Source organism: Pseudoliparis swirei, chromosome 1 (assembly GCF_029220125.1).
Source record: "Pseudoliparis swirei isolate HS2019 ecotype Mariana Trench chromosome 1, NWPU_hadal_v1, whole genome shotgun sequence".
NCBI lineage: Eukaryota > Metazoa > Chordata > Actinopteri > Perciformes > Liparidae > Pseudoliparis > Pseudoliparis swirei.
This window is the reverse complement of record NC_079388.1, coordinates 12794103-12808585: the sequence shown is the minus strand read 5'-3', so window position 1 is coordinate 12808585 and position 14483 is coordinate 12794103. Positions and strand designations below refer to the sequence as shown.

Below are 14483 nucleotides of genomic sequence, written 5' to 3'. Positions count from 1 at the left end.
GATCTCGTGGGAAATCTTATCGTCTGCTTTGTCCATACCAGGGATCCGATCCAGATCTCAGACCCCCGGTGGCTGCGGGGGCGCGCAGAAAACTCGGTCAAAGGGTTTATCAATGTCTCTCGCTCCCTCCCTCTCTCTGGCAAGTTTGTGTGCGCCTAATTACCTGCGTGCATGCGCAAAACACTGCGTCAAGACTTATGCACATCTGGTTTTGGCAGGGTCGAAGAGTTGCGGGGGAGGGACTATTTCACTATGTGTGTGTGTATGTGCGCGTGCGCGCGTATGTGTGAGCGCGCTCTGCGCATGAACTCTGTAATTCGCAGCAGATGACCACTGGGGGATGGAGGCTGTATTGGGGGTGGTGAGCGTTTCCTCAGACAGCATCAGAGCGCGCTACACAAACTAATTTGGACTTAAGAAAGATGCTGCTAAGTGATGGAGACGCGTGCTTGATGTGTACACCGCCTTTCTCCGCTGCTTAGAGCAACAAGTGCATTATGGGCGAGTCGATTTCGCGCGCCAGAGAGCAGAGGGGTGACTGCACCTGAACAACGAAAAGCGAATGCCGCATCAGTGTCCGTCTGTGCCAGCCGCACAGTGGGAATGGATACCGGCTATTTCCTGGCGGGGACCTGCTTTTTCCTGCTGTCGCTCAACGGGCTCATCTTTTCCTCCCAGGCGGCGAGCTTTTGTCCCGACCGCTGTGACTGTCAGCACCCGCAACACCTCATGTGCACCAATCGAGGGTTGCGCACTGTGCCCAAACCCGCCGCGCGTGTGCCCGAGGAGGTGCTGATCTTCAGCCTTGGGGGTAACTTCATTGGTAACATCTCTGCTTTCGACTTCACACGGTACAGTAACCTCATGCGGTTGAATTTGCAGTACAATCAGATACAAACTATTCACCCAAAAGCATTTGAGAAACTCTCCAAGTTGGAGGAGCTGTACTTGGGACATAATCGTTTATCAAATATACCAGCTGGGACTCTACAATCCCTGAAGAAATTAACTATTCTTTGTGGAAATAATAATGACATTAAGAAAGTCACCCCGGAGATCTTTACCGATTTGGATAATCTTGTTAAATTGCGTCTGGATGGGAACTCAATAGCCGTTCTGCAGGACTCTGTTTTTAAAAGTTTGGCCAGCCTACATTATCTCCATCTGGAATCCAACAAGCTGCAGCATATTCACAGGAACGCTTTCTCTCAACTCACAAATCTGCGCTTTCTCAATCTTGCCCACAACAAACAGTCAGCCGTGCGCAATGCACTCACTTTCTCCCAACTCACAGCTTTGACCACTTTGCTGCTCTCTGAAAATGAAATCCAGTTCGTCGGAAACCACGTCTTCCAGAACCTAAAAAAGCTGTCCAAACTGTCCCTCAGCAACAACAGAATCTCTCGCCTGGACAGCGGGGCGCTGAAGGGGCTGTCGAGCCTCAGAGAGCTTCTGATTGATGGCAACGAGCTGGAGGAAATCCCCGCCGGTCTCCTGGACTCTCTGGAGCACATCGAGGAGCTGGACTTCAGTCGCAATCGGATTTCCAGAGTGGACTCTTTGGCTTTCTCACAACTTAAACACCTGAGTGTGCTGAAGCTGAAGAACAACGTGCTCACTAGCCTGTCCGGGGACATTTTTGCCCTCAACAACGTGCTTTACAACCTAGATCTCCATGGCAACAACTGGACGTGTGACTGTCGGCTGGAGGAGCTGAAAAGATGGATGACTGCTGTGCATTCTCAAGGCAAATTATTGACTGTTTTTCTGCAATGTCATCACCCAGCAACTCTAAGAGGGAAATATCTTGACTACGTGAACAGCTCCCAGCTGCAGCCCCTCGGGAACTGGACCCACTTGTGCAGGAGCCAAGTTGAACCCGAGGAGAGCCGGGGAGGGTGGGTGTTGGTGAAGGAAAAAGAGGTTGGGGCGGTGGATACGATAAAGCAGGAGGAGAGAGGTGAAGAAGTCCAGACTGAGGGGGCAGAAGGTGTAGATTTGAGACCGGGGTATAGGGATGAAGTCATAATGAGCAAAGAGCGAGAGAAAAGGAAGAGAGAAGGACAGGAGGAGGTAGGAATCCAGGGAGACCAATGGGGTCGAGTAGTGGCAGAACCCTCTTCTTCATTGGAAAGAAAGAAATCAAAGAAAGAGCCACTCAGCCCAAGGTCACGACCTGCTGCAGAGGCTGGTGGGAAACGCGCCAAAGGGAGGCGAAGGTCGAATAACATTTCCAGAACCGACCCACCAGCCATTTCTACACCAAGTCATGCTGGAAACCAAGATAGAAACTCCACTGATCCAAACACAGGGCTCACCACCACTTCTCCGGTCCAGTCAGGAGAAAAGTTTGACCTTCTGAGGTCAGATCAGGAGGAGGCTCAGCCTGTAATCGCAGATCCTTGTGTCTTCAACCGCCATTTCATCACGAATGTTTCAGTGGATCAAGTGACATCGAGTGCTGTCACCATCTACTGGACCACCAGGGAGCATCAGCGCTATGCACCCGAACATGGGCCAGGCCGAGATGAAGTCCAATACCGGATTCTGTTTGACCGCTTTGGCACTCCGGATCGTTTCCCCCGCTACGTCTACGCCCGCGGCACGGCTCGCTCCGTCACTCTTCGAGAGCTCATCTCCGATGTGACCTACATGGTCTGTGTGGAAGGAGTAGTCGGAGGATCTGTGTGTCAGGTCGCACCCCGAGACCACTGTGCAGGGCTGGTCACTCTCCCCGAGGGGTTCGGCCGGGGCGGCATGCTGACCTCTGACCTCCAGCTGGTGACGGTGGCCACTCTGGCCGGGAACGCCGTGCTGCTGCTCGTTATTGCCGGGGTCTGGCTGGGGCGGAGCCTGAAGAGGAGGCTGCAGAGGAGGAAGACGGCCGTGCACGTGCGGCACATGTACTCCACGCGGCGACCGTACCGCGCCGCCGTGGCGAGCGCCGCCGTGTCCGCTGACTTCACCAGCTACCAGAGCAGCCGCCCGGCACGCCTCGCACCGCTGGAGGAAGGGGACCTCATCGAGTTCCCCTGCGACCGCTTTCTGGACAGCAACAGTGTTCGCAGAGACGGCGACATGCAGAGATTCTCTGACTAGAGCCACGAAACCTCCAACAGAAGGACATGTGAAGTGGCTTTTGCTCCAGTCTTTGCTCTTATCCCGTCTCGTCACAGAACTGGGTGTCATATTAAAAACATGGGTGCTTGTGGCTGTGAACAAACCAAGGCAACAGTGCCACCATTTTGTGTCTTGGTTTCTCATTTGCCCAAAACAAACCTTTTCAAGTGACAATAGAACAGCTGAGCTCATCAGTGCCTGTTCGGACACCAGAGGAAGTGCACATTCCCTCTGACTTCCTCTTCCTGCTTTGTGCCTTTCCTCTTTCATTTCCTTGCACCTGCAAGTGTTCCTGAATGTGCGACTTGATCATTTGTTGTGCGTATACGTACACGCACGAATGATTGCTCACTGATTTCGACGATGGTGCTAATGTTGAGTTCATAGACACCATGTTGTCTCATATGTGTACAGTATGTAAAGATGGCTGCTGGTTGGCAGGGGAAAAAAACATTTGTTTTGTATCACATTTATCATGTTTTATACTTTTATATATAAACCTGCATTACATGAAGAAGTAAAATCCCCAACAATGTGATCGATTTGTCATTTGAGTCCTTACGTGTGTTTGACCTCTAACAGGTGTAACTGTATCCGCCACTTTCAAATATCTGTTATGTAAACCTCTGATTATGTAAAGAACAATGGGTTTATATGTCACAAAGAGTATTTTATATATACATTCATAGAAATGCAGGCCAGATATTATTTTCAGAAAAATGTCATCATTTGTGGCACGTGAGCGATATAAAAGTTTTAGCATGCATTTGATTTTGTCAAAATGGGTCACTGGTAATATTAACAGTATAATAATATAAACAGTATTTAAAATATTGAGCAATTAATGATTATTTCATCTGCACCTGATATTTAGAGCTTAAGAGTAAGACCCTAAAAATATGTGAGGGTGGGGGGGGGGAAACGATGGCAATAAGATGTTGGAAAAGTAAGTGGTTGTGTGTGTGTGTGTGTGTGTGTGTGTGTGTGTGTGTGTGTGTGTGTGTGTGTGTGTGTGTGTGTGTGTGTGTGTGTGTGTGTGTGAGCATCCATGCACATCAAGTTGAGGTCTGGCAATAGTTAAGCAGGCCCTTTGTGTGAGTAGACGGGGTGGAGTGCCTCCCACATTTAGTCCAAATCAAGCACACATGCACACAGACACATGGAGACACACACATATGGATGCACAATTGCATGCAAGCAAATAACATTCGTATCACCAGGCGGACACTCAAGATCTCAGAACGTAGAAGAAGAAAACCATCTTCATAAACTGCACAGCTGGTTAAAAAATCAAGTCCTTGAATGTGGGACACTTTCATTCACTGCCAGACAACTTCATTGTTTAAATAAAAGACAAATTACTTTTTAAAAACTTTCTTTGTGTTTTATACATTAAGACATACATGTGTCTTTGTATCGGTCAAACATAAAACAGGCTATGATCTGCTTTTCTGACCACTCCAGTTATTGAAGCCAACGATCACTGACAAAAGCAGTCACTAGATGGCAGAGTAGACCATACGGTATGCACACAAAACAAATTGATAACTATAATCTCATTGTTTAAACCCACAGGTTTATAGTGAAAAACAATCAGACAAATTGAACGTCATATGAAAAGGGTAGTAAAAAAAACGGTGCAGTTTGTAATTAGTGTCTTTGGGCAGATGAAAGAAATTACTGTACAATCCTGTTCTAAATGGCTTTCCAAAACAGCTGTGGGTTCGATCTAGACATTTTGAATAAAAAATGTATTGTCTTAGTATGAATTATTTGAGAGAAAGCATCAGATGTGTGCTCGCAGATGCTCTGTGAAATGTAAATCTAAAATATGGCCTTTTTTTTGTGCAAGTTATAAAAGCAAAACATACTGAAAAGATGTGTTTTCGAACATAGTCCGTGGGTATCAGGCAATGATTAGATTGCTGTGAGCAGAAACACTTTCTTAATAAACACAGGATCCAGTTGCCATATTTTGCGATGGCAGTTTCTAACAAGGCTTTCAAATTTTGGTTGATTTTGCACCTGTTGTGGAAATGTATACGGTATGTGGTTCTGGTCTCCTGTCCAACCAGAAAGGAACAAATACCTCAGTGTTCACATGGATTTATGAATTCACCTATCCAGTTCAGTATTTCATCTACAATGTAAAGACACATGGCTCCACAGCTGAGTGAGACTCTAGAGTTTTGAAAGAAAGATTAATTCAGTCTGGTCGGATTTAGAAATCCAGTCGCATCCCGTCATCCGTGTGGTGAGGGCTAACGTCCAGGCCTGGGCTGGTGCCCTGAGTCGCCTACAGCTGTCGAGGAGGTGGAGATGCTGTTGTGTTGGATGGCCTGCAGATGAGATCCAGGACCTACAGGGGCGGGACTTCCGCCTGGGCTCATCCCTGCAGCTGGACACAGAGACAGCTGTCAATCAAAGTCACAGATCCTGTAATTGTCTGTTCTATGTTCAGGGTTTGTGAGCATGTGCATGCACATGAATGAAAAACTCACTACAGCTCAGATTAAAGGAAAATATCTCTTTTATTTCAACACATGAATACTGTACATACAGGTAAAAAGACAACAATAGAAAACGAAAGTAACACATGCCAATAAGTGCATCCATTTTTGTTCTCTGAAGCTCAACACTTAGAACACAACGGCTGCTTTAAGCCACAAGGTGCAGTATTTTCTTTCCTTTAAGGTCGTGTACAGGTTCAATTATTGTTGAACATTAACTTTAGCCTGCCTTGAGTGCAAGATGGGCATTGTCTGCATTTTGTTCCAAGTAACTTCATGCAGGGCAAATTGCCAGAATATAGCATTGCACTCTAGAGCAGCGGTTCTCAACGTTTGTGAGTCACAACCCCTCCCCCGCCCCCCCCCAGACGTTGTCCAACGTGCTCCAGGCACTGTGGATTTTTCTCCACTCCAAGACTTTTTCTTTTCCCCTGACCCGCTGGAAATCCCCGTTTCGAAACTTTTGTGTAAGCACACTTTTTAAACACTCAATGAAATGTATTATGAGGCTAAATATATCACTCGTACAGGCGATGTAATGTTAAAAGAAACATTCCCCAGTCTAAAATGTGTTATTTCATCTTTATATTTAGTAACTAATTACATTTTTTTTTTCTCCACAACCATCTGGCAACCGCGAGAAATGATCCACCAGGTTGAGAACCACTGCTCCAGAGCATTTCAAATACCGTCACGGTCTGGTTCATTGAATGAGGATGGAAATGAAAATGAAAAACGCTTTCCTTTCAATGGGGAGTTACGAGTGCAATGCTTTCCCCTGATTGCCTCTCCATATAGGAATAAAAGTGCATGTACCAATATTTGGAGAATGGGGTTACAAGCACAGTCTTAAGTGCTGTTTAGTTGCACTGTGAGATACACCTTAAGGTCCCTATGTGTGCTGAGCTGCAAGACAACATGTAACCACGGAGTATTCCTTTATGTGCACATACAAGGCACACGGTATCTGAATGCTACCCTCTGTGGTGGATGGAGATGATTGGTGTCTGGCCTCTGGAAAAGCTGGTGAGATGGGAGAGGTGGGAGGTAGTGCAGGGTCGGGGGTTTTACTCACTGGGGTACCCCTGTGCCTCTCTCTGCCGGGCGGTGACGGGACAGTCCTTATGGGTCAGCAGAATCTGCTTCAGTTGACCCACCTCTGACCTCAATGACGTCACCTCGTTCTGGGAACAGGCAGAGAAATACTAAGTATCCTTGAAGTTTAGATGGTGTGCACGTGTGTGTGTGTTGAGAGCGTGTCCCACCTGCAGCTGCAGGTTTGTATGCGTCAACTCTTCCGCTTTCTTCTCCAGCGACGACACCCACACTTTCCTCTTCTGTCGGCAGCGGGTGGCTGCGGCCCGGTTCCGCTCCAGAAACTTCTGCCTGCGCTCGTCGGGGTCCTGCTCCGCCGTCCTCCTGCGGCGGCCGCCACCGACGCTGCCTCCTCCTCCTCCACTGCTGCAGCTTCCACCAGCCTGCACTGCATGCTGGGAGTGGGATGAATGGGAGGACTGCATCTGCTGTGCAACTGGTGATGACTACAAGCACACAACAAACATCTTTAAAGTGACCTCTGGATGCAGAAATATGAAGTCGTCGGTGAATCGTCTCTTAGCTGATCAGTATACATAAAGCATATGCACCTGTGATGAAACAGACAGGGGAGTTCCAGGTGGCGAGGCCTGGTGCAGCTGGGGAGGCGGGGCTTGGTGGCCGTGGGTGCTTTCCAGATGCTGCGGAGGTGAAGCATGGCCTCGCTGCTGGAAGGTGAGGGGTGGAGCCTGAAGCTGTGGATGATGAGGATGATGGTGGTGGTGTTGTAGTGGAGGTGCCTGATGACGCTGTGACATCATCTCCATCATGTGACCCATGGATGTCACAGGGTTGTTGATGGCGGCCATTGCTGGGTGGTGCTGTTGGAAATGGTGGCCCAGGGCCTGTTTGGATCTCTGAGAGGAGATTAAAAGATCAGAGATAACATTAGTATACATGTGGTGCACTGTACAACGCATTTGAAGTGACATAAAACATTAAATATAGTTGAATAACCAGTTGATGCACAGTACTGTTTGTTGACATATTTGAATAGATTTCCCCCCATGGGCATCCACCAGGGCAATCTCCGAAACCGATGTGCAATGTTTTTTAATGTTTTTTTTCTACAATCGTGTGATTGCTGTGAGCTGTGAGCTGTGAGCCAGCTCTAGACTGACAGAGACAGAGTTGTACTGTACATGTCATTTCTTTGAGAAAGATAAACACAGTGGAGCCTCAGTCATGGACACTCTCATTATTACTTATGTATTTTCACATCCTCTCTCAAACGGCACATTCCTTCTGAGTTTATTATGGCCTCTAGGAATGTTACTGACAACCAATTTATAACCAGGCTGGTGAACTAATTACATGCTGGGATGTGTAGGGCCAAGCAAGACCCCAGTTACACTGGATAGGAGCTGGTTATTGCAAGTCATTTCTTTACGATTATGTAAGGTATTAAATAGTGAAACATGAGTGAAAGTCTTTTGTGAACCGATGCAATAAGTTCACTTGAGCCTCCATGGATGTGGGGTTCTTTTGGACACGTTTTTAACAACAATCCTTCTGCAAATAAATGAGGACTCAGGCCTCTGTATGTATATTATTAAGGAAGGGCAAAGATGCCACAGAACCACAGTTCTATCACTTGGTTGAATCATTTTCTAATGTGTGTCGTATTATGATTATTTGCATTCTGAGCATGAAAGGGCCTCCAACGTGGCCATTGTGTAATATAAACACACACAAAAAGAACAACAAACGTATAGAATGGACTTGTTTTTTTGAAGCACTGAGAAGATTGAATTTGGCAACACCTTGAGCCTGAATCCAGATGTGTTTTCTTTACGAATCTCCCCTCGTCAAGGCCCATACCCCACTCTACTCACTCCCACCCTTCATCAATTGACTCTGAGTTTGTTATAAACATAAAATAATTTGCTTTGCAAAATCCATTTCTGGATAATTAGTCATTTTACAACTCCCCTCAATAAGATTGCGCGGGAACAAATCACATATTTTAGCCAGCTTTAATATTTTATCAAAGAATAGGCTGTACAATTCATCACATTTACAACTTTTAAATACTAAAAGTAGTGTCAATTGAGAAACATAAATGTATATTTCAACGTAGAGTATGTTTAAACACGTTGTACCCAGGGATATTAAACCACCTTTGAGTTGATATGTGTGAAACTAAACACTATATACGAAGACCTTGAGGATATACATAAACTTGTTCCATCTCTCTCATGCTGACTGTGGTGGGTTTGACCCCCAACACCGGCTAAATTGGTAACAGCAGAATCTATACAGTACAGGCCATAGTATCCTTACTCTCCGTCGCAAAAAAGTGTCTCAAAATAAAAACTATAACTGCTGTTAGCCACAATCTCCCACTTAGCCCATCATCACCTTTTCTCCTAATTACCCATGACTGTAGATAAGAGAGATAATATTTTCCAATAAATACTGCCGCCTGCAGCTTGATACCGTGACACTTTATGATTCCCACGTATCAACTGACTAAACACACTGTAAGTTCTAAATTAAACCTCATCTCACCTTTCTCATACACTCAGCAGAGGAGACGCACAGAGGGAGAGGTCATGTTTAGAGCATGACATCACCCCCTCCCTCGCCACATTGCTATCTGTTTTCCCTGTTACACAATAATTCTTTAAGAGAAGAAGCAGATTCCCCCCTCCCCCATTCAACCATTCAACAACGAAAAGAGGGAGCACATTTAGCGAGTGCCAAGGATGAGGTCACCGAGCTGTCTGTGCCAGCTTTGCCAGCCAGCCAGGCTGCCAGTCAAATGCACACGCACAGTCACACACACACACACACACACACTGAACAGGACGGGACACGAGTGGTTCAGCTCTGTTTACTACATAGAAACACCCTGACACTGGGCCCTGTGGTTACATCATGGGTCTCCTTGGCCTGGATGACACACCACGTTGATATTTCTGTCTGGAGCGATCAGTGAATGAAGACACAGAGCTGTACATGAAACACTGATCCACTTGTTAAACGTTTACTTTTCCACTTCAGCTGAGTGTTGAGTACAACGGAGGCATGCTAATACACCGTATGTTGTTTTACAGAGGCATAGTTACACACCCTTGAAATGCAAAACACAACACCTGGCAAGATAGAAGTACAATATAATTCAATTGAGTTTGGTCTGGAGAAGAAGTGTGTTGCTCAAAGAAGAGACGTTCACATATGAACCTGCGACCTGAGCAGCTCTGAAACCTAAAACCACTTTATATACAAACTCTCCACATGAAGTCATAACCTGTGTGTGTGTGTGTGTGCGGGGAGATGCAGAGCGATTTCACTTTGAAGTTGTATTTAACAATTCAGACATGCGCCTAGAAAGAGGAAAATGTAAAATGTTCAAAGTAAGAGATTTAGAGCACGTTAACACGAGGGAAACAAAACAACCAAGAAAGCCTGGGAGAACATTTAGATTGGGACTTCCTGTGGCGCGGACATGTGTGTGTGTGTGTGTGTGTGGACATGTGTGTGTTAAAGTGTAGAATTGCACTGTTTCCTGTCTATACTGATTAGGAAAACATAAGTGTTTTACGGCTTTCATTCTCGAGTATAGATAAGAATAGTGAAATCATTAACCACTTAAAGGTATTGTGGTAATTATGAGGCAAATATGAAGCTAAAGCCAGCAGACGGTCATCTTAGTTTCGCATAAAGATGGGAACAGAAGTAAACGGCTAGTCTGGTTCTCTCCAAAGGTAAAATACCCTACCATCACCTCGAAATAACTATAATTAGCATGCGTAATCTGTACAAAAATCTAAGGTTACAAATATAAATGTTATGTTTCTCTGAGCAGTTGCTTGGCTTTCAGCAGAGGTTTCCAGGAAATGTGTGTTCCCGACCAAGAAATACTCTGGCCCCTATAAAATGGCACATTGTATTTTTTACACTTCAGTTGTAAACTAGTGAGCGCAGTCAAGTCTTTATGCTGAGCTAAGCTAAGCTAACAAGCTGCTGTCATACGATACAAATATAACATTGGTAAGAATCTTCAGCCACATTTCTTTAAGAAAGTGAATACTTGTGTTACAAAACTTTCACCTTTCAATAATGCAATTTACAAATCAGATTGAGTTTATAAACAGTAAGAAGATATGTGGTCCGTACCTGGGGAGAGGAACAGGAGGTGTTGTGTCCTGGACCGGGTAGACCCATTATACACGACATTTGCTTCTCTATCTGAAGAAGGAAATAAATTGACACAAGAATAACTTTTTAACTGTAACAAGGAAAAGTTATAGCACATACATAACTTCAAGTATAAAGAGTTCTTCACAAGGTCAAATCCATTTGGAGTTTGACACTTTTGATTAATTCATCCACAAGAGTGAAGTACATTTTTCTGTCAGCGTGAATATTTCTAACCTTGGGTATCTTGACCACTTTGGCCACGATACCTGCATCTATAAATCATAATGTCCGCCTGTCTGAATGCAAATGTGTGAGTAACCAGTCTCCCATACTTACAGGCATGTGCTGAGCAGATGCCCCTTGCATGGTGGGGTCTGGCAGGGTGCCAGGTAAGGAGGCTGGCAGCGGTTGTCTTTGTCTCTTCTGCATGTGGAGGAGGGAGGACAGCGACCCGGGAACGGGCCTGTGGTCAGCCACGGAGAGAGAGAGAGAGAGAGAGAGAGAGAGAGAGAGAGAGAGAGAGAGAGAGAGAGCGAGAGAGAGAGGGGTGAGTCAAGCCAGAGAGCTATCCATAGCTAAGGTTTCACTAATCAAGTTGAAACATTCATAGCTTTACTGGCAGATGGAGGTGAGGCTGACATACATGGTCAAAAAAGGTCAATGTGAAAGCTCCGTATATGGATAAAATCAAAAGGCTGATAGATGAGGATTTATGATCAAATGGACTGCTAAAAAGACTTGATCTGTCATGGAAATGGGTGGGTTTATTGACGACTTACTAATAATAACATTCAATTTATATATAGCGCTTCTCTAAATACCCGAAGTCGCTTTGAAGACGAATCGATTACTATGAGACGAATCGATTTAAATATATATATACGTTATATTTCTAGCCCAATATAATTATGGTCATCTGAATTTTAGTTGGGGTGCTCAAAAATTTCAAATGTTCGGAAACAATGTCGCAGTTACTCTCAATAATCCCCAGACCTCACTGTGGAATTTGTTTTATGGGACCTCCATAGTCCCTATGAAAACTATTGTTCTGTGGATTATCCAGAATAATAGGGACATCTGGTACTGGAAACAGTTGTTTCCGTTTTCTAAAAGTCATTTTTTAACACTGTGAAAACAATCTTAATTGTATTCACCCCCACTGTACGTCAGATTCGGCCCAAAATGAGCAATTTTTATCGAGCAAATAAAAATAGTTTTGGGCAGTTTGTGAACATTTGGGAATTTTTTTACATTATCATTTGGGTATTTGAATCTGGCATTTTTTTATTTTGTTGTAAAAATTATTATTCTTTCATACCTCATAGCTGATAAAATGCTTTTAAAATCTGTTTCATCTAAATATGTCTCTTATATCTGTTTAATGTAACAAAATATATAAAGGACATATTTTCACATTTTTGTAACTGGTTGTTTTGAGTGTGTTTATACGATCAGAACAGAAGGTATTATGAGGTATGTTGTAGAACTGAATGCTAAATTGTTCTTCTGTGTGAGAGTTGCAGGTATACATTTGCAACCAAGCTTAGTCTGAATCTTAAAATCTGGACAAAAGCATCCTCTGAAGAAAAGAAACAATCTAAATGTCATAGTATGTGAGCAGAAAGGCGTAAGCAGACGCTTGAGGTGAGGCAACGTCAATGGAAACTATTATGAGGTGAAGAACTTGAAAAAAACAGAGATCTAAAAAAAAACAGCTTGAGAGGGGAGGAAAGACGCTCAGGAATCACAGTGGGGGATGTAGAGACCCGGGGTGCCATGTGCTGACCTAACAGCTCTGGCTCTCAGCCAATCGGAGAGCGTGGGCCTCCGTGGCCGTGCTGAGGTCATCGGCAATGATGTCATCAATGAATCCGGGGTAAGCGGCCCGTTTAACATACAACAAAGTACAGACAAACCAAAACAGCATTTCCTAACGTAACCACAACAGCTTTACCGGGCCAACAGCCATGCTCTCAGAGACCAGGTCGCTATGGAAACTGCTCGTAAACACGAAACAGTTAGACACACAATCCACGGTTCATATAGCAACACTTAGCTGGTTTCACCGACTAACATGCTGTCTGGATTCAGCTGGCACCAATTTATGTAGCAACTGTCAGCTCCATGTCCTGTACCACACTGTCCTGTCCCATACTGTCCTGTCCTATACTGTCCTGTCCCATACTGTCCTGTCCCATACTGTCCTGTCCCATACTGTCCTGTCCTATACTGTCCTGTACCACATTGTCCTGTCCCATACTGTCCTGTCCTATACTGTCCTGTCCCATACTGTCCTGTCCCATACTGTCCTGTCCCATACTGTCCTGTCCTATACTGTCCTGTCCCATACTGTCCTGTACCACATTGTCCTGTCCCATACTGTCCTGTCCTATACTGTCCTGTCCCATACTGTCCTGTACCACATTGTCCTGTCCTATACTGTCCTGTACCACACTGTCCTGTCCTATACTGTCCTGTACCACACTGTCCTGTCCTATACTGTCCTGTACCATACTGTCCTGTACTTTACTGTCCTGTCCCATACTGTCCTGTACTGTAATGACTCATACTGTACTGTCCTGTCCATACAGTACTGTACTGTCCCATACTGTCCGTGACTCTACTGGGCAGATGTTTGAAGCGTATTGCGTCATTGACTTACTTTTGGTACCTTGGTTCATCAAATCAACATAAGATAAGTGACAGATACTTTGTGTATCTACTCTATGTGTTGCAGGTAGACATCACAAGGCTGTCATTTCCTAAGCCTTCAGTTAAAATTCCTCCTTTGTCTCCAAAGTAGTCAGAAACGTGCTACAAATGAGAGGTGTCCTGATGATGGGCTTTGTACAGCAATGTATTCAGAACATCCCCCGGTTTGAGACGAGAGACCTTTGTTCCATGCCGCTCTCTCTCTCTATCTCTCTCTTTCTTACATTATGTATTGTTTCTACTGTCTACTGTACAATAAAGACATTAATTGTACAACAAACATTTGCCAAAATGTCACAAATGTCATAATGAAACTTCACCTTTTAATTTAATAGCTGATAACTATATGACTGGAAAACAAAGCAATACAAAAACTAACTATATATAATGACGTTTAGAGAACAAATGTGGCGGGGTGGGGAAGGAGGTTGAGGTTGAGATTTAGGTTTAAGCGAAACAATTTTTTATTTTATTTGGATTGATTCTATTTTGTGTGGTACATTTTTAAATTAAATGTGTAACCATTTCTTATACATATTTATAATTTGATTAATTGAATCCAGTCACAGACTTGTTGTCATTGAGGCGTACTAATAATTTCAGGTATTTACTTATTACAAAATGTGTATGTTAGTGTTAAACTGGAATGTATAAATGTTACGTTTGTAATCTCCACTAAATTAATTGTTTTTGTTGTAGGTAAAGAGCTGTGTGTATTATAAACTACAATGTTTCCATTTTCATTGCCGGAAGTCCTTTAAATCTGTGAATAATTGAGGAAGTTTAAATGTTCCAAACCTAAAACATTACAGTACTATTTTCCACATCAAGCAGCATGGTCCAATTAAAATCGGTGTGACATGTTCCATTAAAGCCACAATATACGTATGACATAAATCA

At 44.3% G+C, this 14483-nt stretch overlaps 2 protein-coding genes across 4 annotated transcripts in view; one reads left to right on the top strand and one right to left on the bottom strand.

Annotated features, from left to right (window-relative positions):
• Window positions 1-373: 373 nt before the first annotated feature.
• tril (TLR4 interactor with leucine-rich repeats) lies at window positions 374-3957 on the top strand. The gene has a single exon (XM_056413877.1). The coding sequence runs from the start codon at window positions 604-606 to the stop codon at window positions 3097-3099; it is 2496 nt and encodes an 831-aa protein (XP_056269852.1). The 5' UTR covers window positions 374-603; the 3' UTR covers window positions 3100-3957.
• A 521-nt stretch (window positions 3958-4478) lies between these two features.
• Window positions 4479-14483, bottom strand: part of LOC130193445 (cyclic AMP-responsive element-binding protein 5-like) — a 25926-nt gene continuing 15921 nt past the window's right edge. For all 3 annotated transcript variants that reach the window (XM_056413889.1, XM_056413897.1, XM_056413908.1), the window contains exons 6-11: window positions 11208-11334; window positions 10848-10919; window positions 7277-7582; window positions 6896-7171; window positions 6706-6814; window positions 4479-5518 (exon numbers count right to left, since the gene is read on the bottom strand). In XM_056413889.1, the coding sequence (XP_056269864.1) occupies window positions 5382-5518; window positions 6706-6814; window positions 6896-7171; window positions 7277-7582; window positions 10848-10919; window positions 11208-11334 (1027 nt within the window). In that variant the 3' untranslated portion in view covers window positions 4479-5381. The remainder of the gene's footprint in view (window positions 5519-6705; window positions 6815-6895; window positions 7172-7276; window positions 7583-10847; window positions 10920-11207; window positions 11335-14483) is intronic.

Coding starts and splice junctions, on each gene's coding strand:
- tril (XM_056413877.1), top strand. CDS start 604: ATGGATACCGGCTATTTCCTGGCGGGGACCTGCTTTTTCCTGCTGTCG.